Genomic DNA, 7,500 nt, shown 5'->3' on the forward strand with positions numbered 1-7,500 from the left:
AATTAATTAATTAATTAATTAATTAATTTATTTATTTATTTATTAAAATGCTGAGCACCTGATTTTGAAATGTTAATGTGTGTTTACTTCAGAATATTGCAGATAATTATGTGGGGGGGGCTAGTTAGCACAAATTATGATATAAGGGGGAAAAAATAAAGATATTACAGTTCTTGACCACATGGAGGCACAGTCATAATTGTTTTTTCTACATTCAGGATCTGTCCTGAAGACACAGATCAAGTTTCAGATGATCACAGATGCCTTACTGAATACATTTAAGCTGCTCTGTATAATGATGTCTGCAAAAATAAATGTGAATCTGTTTAAATAAAGTAAATAACATTGTCTGAATATGAAATAGTGAATACATGAGTGTTTTCATATAAAAGATTGGTGTGTATAAAATCATTTTAAGTAAATTACCATTCAAAAGAGAAAAATAGTAGTTTTATTCACTTACCCCTGTAATGATGTGCAGAGCAAAAGAAGACAATGGAAAAACACAATGAGTAAACAATAGTACAGAATAAGTATTGAACTGTGAATAAAGTATAGAATAGAAAGGTACTTTTCTACAATATTGGAGTCTACAAACAGACAGGACACCAATATCTATTTAAGCTAAAGAAATAAAATTTATATGTAACCTATAGAAATCTGTAGAGTGTTTTTCCAGTTGTATAAACCAAACACTTTATATCTGTGAAGAAGCAGCAAAAAACATTTATTGTATTTTATTATATATTAAAGATGAATTATATTCTTGATTTGGTTGTTAACAGATGAAGTGGGCAAATTAGATCTAATACTGAACTAATACTGAAAAACAATTTTTATAAATTCCTGCACTTTAATAATATTTACTGGTACATGATCACCAGTAAACAAATTTAAATTGTTAACTAAGTCACCAGTGCAAAAATTAAAAGTTTGCAAGTTCTTTAATAAAAAGCCCAACCAAGGAGCTTCCTAATAGGACTGTTGTAGCTAAATGTTCATATGAAGAGGAAAGGTTATAGAGGATTTATGCTAACAGATTAGGAGAAAAAGAGTAAAAAGGCTGTGAACCACATATTGAAATAAAATCAGGCTAATCTAGTTGAACATCTAATTGAACATGATTAGATCCGAATGTTTGTTCAACTTTGTCAGCAGAGAAACCTGCTTATGCTTTTTTTGTCCTTAACAGAAATCAGATGAAGAATGCTCTATAGGATCTTTATAAAAGTATCAGTGTTGTGTCTGCTTTCACTGAATATTTAGGATTTTCTTATACTCACTTGGCTTTTTAGTCCTAAATGCAGAGGCACCCTGTGGAAATAAATGACACTTAAGTTAATATGTTTCTGTGTATAGGTGGACGTTTCCTCTCTTCACCAGCAGAGGGCGCTCTCTACTGAAATCTCTGATGTTACACAATTCTGTGTTTCTTCCTGCTTGACCTCTACAAAAGAACATGGATATTCATGTGAAGTCTTGATGATATTGACTGTTGTGTAAATCCTGAGTGTCTTCATATGCTTTGCACTTACCTTGTAAATTAGATTTCATTTTTTTTTAGATTAAAATATACTCTGGTTTTGATCTCTCTCTCTTTTTCTTAAACCAGTGCCAGTGGATTGTGTTTTCAGCTGTGTTTGCTGTACACTATATTATAATATAAAAACTATATTGTAATATTTTCATCAAAACATTTTGTTGTCTATAGGATTTAATTAGCATTTGAGAGATAAAATTGAATAAATGAATAAACAGTGGACAAAAATCTAAGGAGGATCAAAGATTAATTAATTAATTAATTAATTAATTAATTTATTAAAATGCTGAGCACCTGATTTTGAAATGTTAATGTGTGTTTACTTCAGAATATTGCAGATAATTATGTGGGGGGGGGTTAGCACAAATTATGATATAAGGGGGAAAAAATAAAGATATTACAGTTCTTGACCACATGGAGGCACAGTCATAATTGTTTTTTCTACATTCAGGATCTGTCCTGAAGACACAGATCAAGTTTCAGATGTTCACAGATGCCTTACTGAATACATTTAAGCTGCTCTGTATAATGATGTCTGCAAAAATAAATGTGAATCTGTTTAAATAAAGTAAATAACATTGTCTGAATATGAAATAGTGAATACATGAGTGTTTTCATATAAAAGATTGGTGTGTATAAAATCATTTTAAGTAAATTACCATTCAAAAGAGAAAAATAGTAGTTTTATTCACTTACCCCTGTAATGATGTGCAGAGCAAAAGAAGACAATGGAAAAACACAATGAGTAAACAATAGTACAGAATAAGTATTGAACTGTGAATAAAGTATAGAATAGAAAGGTACTTTTCTACAATATTGGAGTCTACAAACAGACAGGACACCAATATCTATTTAAGCTAAAGAAATAAAATTTATATGTAACCTATATAAATCTGTAGAGTGTTTTTCCAGTTGTATAAACCAAACACTTTATATCTGTGAAGAAGCAGCAAAAAACATTTATTGTATTTTATTATATATTAAAGATGAATTATATTCTTGATTTGGTTGTTAACAGATGAAGTGGGCAAATTAGATCTAATACTGAACTAATACTGAAAAACAATTTTTATAAATTCCTGCACTTTAATAATATTTACTGGTACATGATCACCAGTAAACAAATTTAAATTGTTAACTAAGTCACCAGTGCAAAAATTAAAAGTTTGCAAGTTCTTTAATAAAAAGCCCAACCAAGGAGCTTCCTAATAGGACTGTTGTAGCTAAATGTTCATATGAAGAGGAAAGGTTATAGAGGATTTATGCTAACAGATTAGGAGAAAAAGAGTAAAAAGGCTGTGAACCACATATTGAAATAAAATCAGGCTAATCTAGTTGAACATCTAATTGAACATGATTAGATCCGAATGTTTGTTCAACTTTGTCAGCAGAGAAACCTGCTTATGCTTTTTTTGTCCTTAACAGAAATCAGATGAAGAATGCTCTATAGGATCTTTATAAAAGTATCAATGTTGTGTCTGCTTTCACTGAATATTTAGGATTTTCTTATACTCACTTGGCTTTTTAGTCCTAAATGCAGAGGCACCCTGTGGAAATAAATGACACTTAAGTTAATATGTTTCTGTGTATAGGTGGACGTTTCCTCTCTTCACCAGCAGAGGGCGCTCTCTACTGAAATCTCTGATGGTACACAATTCTGTGTTTCTTCCTGCTTGACCTCTACAAAAGAACATGGATATTCATGTGAAGTCTTGATGATATTGACTGTTGTGTAAATCCTGAGTGTCTTCATATGCTTTGCACTTACCTTGTAAATTAGATTTCATTTTTTTTTAGATTAAAATATACTCTGGTTTTGATCTCTCTCTCTTTTTCTTAAACCAGTGCCAGTGGATTGTGTTTTCAGCTGTGTTTGCTGTACACTATATTATAATATTAAAACTATATTGTAATATTTTCATCAAAACATTTTGTTGTCTATAGGATTTAATTAGCATTTGAGAGATAAAATTGAATAAATGAATAAACAGTGGACAAAAATCTAAGGAGGATCAAAGATTAATTAATTAATTAATTAATTAATTAATTAATTTATTTATTTATTAAAATGCTGAGCACCTGATTTTGAAATGTTAATGTGTGTTTACTTCAGAATATTGCAGATAATTATGTGGGGGGGGGCTAGTTAGCACAAATTATGATATAAGGGGGAAAAAATAAAGATATTACAGTTCTTGACCACATGGAGGCACAGTCATAATTGTTTTTTCTACATTCAGGATCTGTCCTGAAGACACAGATCAAGTTTCAGATGATCACAGATGCCTTACTGAATACATTTAAGCTGCTCTGTATAATGATGTCTGCAAAAATAAATGTAAATCTGTTTAAATAAAGTAAATAACATTGTCTGAATGTGAAATAGTGAATACATGAGTGTTTTCATATAAAAGATTGGTGTGTATAAAATCATTTTAAGTAAATTACCATTCAAAAGAGAAAAATAGTAGTTTTATTCACTTACCCCTGTAATGATGTGCAGAGCAAAAGAAGACAATGGAAAAACACAATGAGTAAACAATAGTATAGAATAAGTATTGAACTGTGAATAAAGTATAGAATAGAAAGGTACTTTTCTACAATATTGGAGTCTACAAACAGACAGGACACCAATATCTATTTAAGCTAAAGAAATAAAATTTATATGTAACCTATAGAAATCTGTAGAATGTATAGTCTTATGAAGTTCTAGATTTATAGACCTTTATAAAGAGTTTTCTCTATTAGACAGTCTAATACTCACCTGACTCTTCAGATTTCCCAAAAACATTCCGGAACTGTTGAATAATACAGTGTAAATTTTTCTACTTCTTTCTACATCTTCTGCTGCTCTCTATTAAAATGTATTTATTTATTACCATCAATAAACAAGGAAATTTTAGTATAAACCTACCCATGAAGAAACTCCTGAGTAAAACAACAGAAAGAAATATTATATTAAGAGAACATCATGACAAAAACATCTTTATTATGTTTGTAGATGAAGTGGGTACGTCAGTTTAATAAACACTGAATGCTAGATTAAATCTATAATCCTGTTTTGTGCAACAAAATCCAGTGAGTTTATCAGACACACTTTTCTTCTAGAAGGTTAACTGACAACTGATAAAATCCTCTGACTGAATGGTCATACCTCAAAATATTAAAGAATAATTATTTTTTATTTGTATTGTTTTACTTTCTAATTTTGTTACTTATTACTTTCACTTTTTCACTTTTACATTTTTACAGTAGAAATTGTACAAAAGAATTTTTTTCCTACCATCTTATGTTTAAAAATGGCAGTCATTAAACCTCTGTATATCAAACTTACTTGAAGTTGACATCTTTATATCTTCTTATAGATTCAGACTGAGAGAGAGAGAGAGAGAGAATTCAGTGTCATCTCTATGATAAATGCATCTCTAATAAAATGCTATTCTTTGTCATGTGGCTAATAAAACACAATTTTATAGTATATTTAGATCGATTATTTAACAAGATTTTACTTGTTTCTTCCTACCTTTGAGGCTTCTATTAAAGTTTTTTCTTGATCTTCTGCTTCAGAGGAACTCGGGCACATCAAGCTAAACTCCTTTCACTTTCACCTTCACTGCACTTGCGGACTCAGTATGAAAGCTCCGCCCCTTCCTCTTCCTGTTCTAGTCTAACAGGCTTCATATTTACTTTAGGCCACTTGCTCCTGTGTGCTCTTACTCTGATGGATGGCTGTAGATGTAGCAGCCTGGTTCCTCTCCTCTCTGACACTCTCTCCATTCAAATATTTACTTTTATTTTTTTCTTCTGAAAAGCACAGACTAATCTTCATTTATTATTATTATTATTATTAATAATAATAATAATAATAAACATTTGCCAGAACAGGAACATATCATACTTTTAAAATAATTCAGAATATTCTGAAAGAAGCTGTATGTAGAAATGCCCAGTACAATAAAGTACAATATCTTATTCTTAACAAAGATCAAGTATTTATTTATTATATTATTATTATATATATTTATGCACTACTAGTTATCTATACATATACACATAAATTCTGTTGTATTTTTAATGTTTTATTTAGACATGTAACCGACCTTTGTACATATTTCTTGATGATTTGTCCTATTATTGTTAAGCTGTGTATAGTATTCCCTTGTAAAACATGTTTTGTTTATTCAATTTCATAAAATTATATTTTGATGAAATGGATTGGAATTTTGAAACACTGGAAAATGCACCTTCTTTATTACCAAAAGCTTGACCATCCCAGAGGGATCATCCCAACAGGTTGGATGGGAGAGGTCAGGTATGAATTATTAAAGACTGACTGAGCAAGTCTACCTTAGTGAAGCGAATCAATAGCACCATCTAGTGATGAAAGACGAGGGCAAGTTACTTTTCTGTTATAATCAAAGAGAGACAGAAGGAATGACTACTTTAGTTTTGTCACTGCACAGTGATGATTGCACTCAATAATGAAACGCAGCTTAGCATCTACCAGAAGTGCAAATTAGTTAGTGTTCATACCAAGATCTTTGGATTCAAACTCAGTTTTCTGTTGCTCCACTAAAATCATCTCCTCCAGTTTATTATTACTGGTTTCCAGCTCTTTATCTGTGTTCTTCAGATGTGTTTCTTTCGACCTCAGCATTTGTTCAGATTCTCTAGTTGTGCTTTTCTCCTCCCTGTGTCTTATACTATCTTCTAATTCCCTAATTGTTTTGTCCAGTTCAGCGCTTGTCTGTTTGAGCAGTGTTTTCTCCTGAAGCTCTTCATCTCTTAGTTCTTATTATTTCCACCAGTAAATAAGGTAGAAGGTAGAAGGGAAGCTATCCTGTCTATTGTTGTTTTTTAACATCTCCTGCATGGTGGATGCAGTTGGGAAAGAGGCATGAAAAACCCTGAGCTCTGTTTTCAACTTCTTGCTTCACACTTGGTCCGCTGTGGTGACCCCTCACACATGTAGGGAGCAGCCGAAAGATTATTGTTATAATTACACACTGTACCATGCGCACACACACACACACACACACACACAAACAGATGGTGACAATAACGTTGTTTCAGTTTTGAGGGATCTATCAGCATACAACATTACTAATAAAATGGATAGTTATTAGATGAGGAGCCTGAGTTTAAAACTATGAAGTTATTGTTTAAGGCAGGATACTTCATGTACTATTCAATTTTGAGATTTTGTTCTATTTTCCTTCCATGTCTTCTTTTGCTCTAATGAAAAGGAAACTTCCAAAATACACATTAAGGTGTTTGTATTAAACCTACTTCCCTCGTCTGTTTGCTTATTCTATCTGCATATTTAAACATAGCATTACAAAGGGAAAAGACTCTGGGGAACTTCTATGATATGCCTTAGCTATTTTGTTTATCCTATTAATCTGCAATGCCTTGTGTCAAATGGATGCAAATGAGTGCATTTTAATTACTTAATGCCTGATTTGCATATCCATTCTGATGACATTATTCATTTTAGTGCATTCAGCTGTTGTTTCTTCATTAATTTAGCCTACATTGTTTTAGAAATACAGTAGGGTTTAAAATGTTAACATCATGTACTAGTAATTGTTTTCTTTTATCTCTTCTTCTAGCAAAATACTTTGCTCTAGCATTAGAGTCAGTGATTCCTGGGTGGGCACCACATTGTATTTTTATGATCCTAATGAAAATAACCAATACAAAACAGGCAAAAAATAGTTAAAGCAAAAATATTTGCTGGACAGAAAAGTCTGTGTCGTCATCAAACCTTCAGCATTCACAGTAACAATTTTGTTGTTTTTTTTCCTTTAAAGAGAGAAAAGAAAGTTTAATAACTGCTTCAAGCTGTTGTAATATAAGTAATGACAGTAACTAGCAGTTTTGACAATGAACGACAACAATAAATGTAGCTGTGAAGAGAGAAATCGTTTACAGTGTCTTTCTTTTGTTAATAAAAATGT

General features: G+C 31.3%; 2 protein-coding genes and 1 long non-coding RNA gene across 6 annotated transcripts in view; all 3 read right to left on the minus strand.

Moving 5' to 3' along the window:
• The window catches only part of LOC131348227 (trichohyalin-like), a 59,472-nt gene that overhangs the window by 26,421 nt on the left and 25,551 nt on the right, over positions 1-7,500 (minus strand). The window contains exon 2 of the mRNA XM_058382978.1: positions 4,455-4,468. Coding sequence (XP_058238961.1) covers positions 4,455-4,468 — 14 coding nt within the window. The remainder of the gene's footprint in view (positions 1-4,454; positions 4,469-7,500) is intronic.
• Positions 58-3,537, minus strand: LOC131348327 (uncharacterized). Of its 2 annotated transcripts, none has more exons than XR_009203919.1 (3): positions 3,057-3,537; positions 1,284-2,238; positions 58-465 (listed from the first exon to the last, which is right to left on the minus strand). It is a non-coding gene; the product is annotated as an uncharacterized LOC131348327 (long non-coding RNA). The 2 variants fall into 2 exon arrangements; XR_009203918.1 differs by having other exon boundaries at positions 1,284-2,476.
• Positions 5,554-7,500, minus strand: part of LOC131348268 (interaptin-like) — a 17,415-nt gene continuing 15,468 nt past the window's right edge. For 2 of the 3 annotated variants that reach the window (XM_058383066.1, XM_058383065.1), the window contains one exon: positions 5,554-7,500. This exon is cut by the window's right edge and continues 1,853 nt beyond it. The gene's annotated coding sequence lies outside the window, so the exon portion shown is untranslated. The other variant, XM_058383067.1, reaches the window with a different exon arrangement.

Source organism: Hemibagrus wyckioides, linkage group LG28, assembly GCF_019097595.1.
Source record: "Hemibagrus wyckioides isolate EC202008001 linkage group LG28, SWU_Hwy_1.0, whole genome shotgun sequence".
NCBI lineage: Eukaryota > Metazoa > Chordata > Actinopteri > Siluriformes > Bagridae > Hemibagrus > Hemibagrus wyckioides.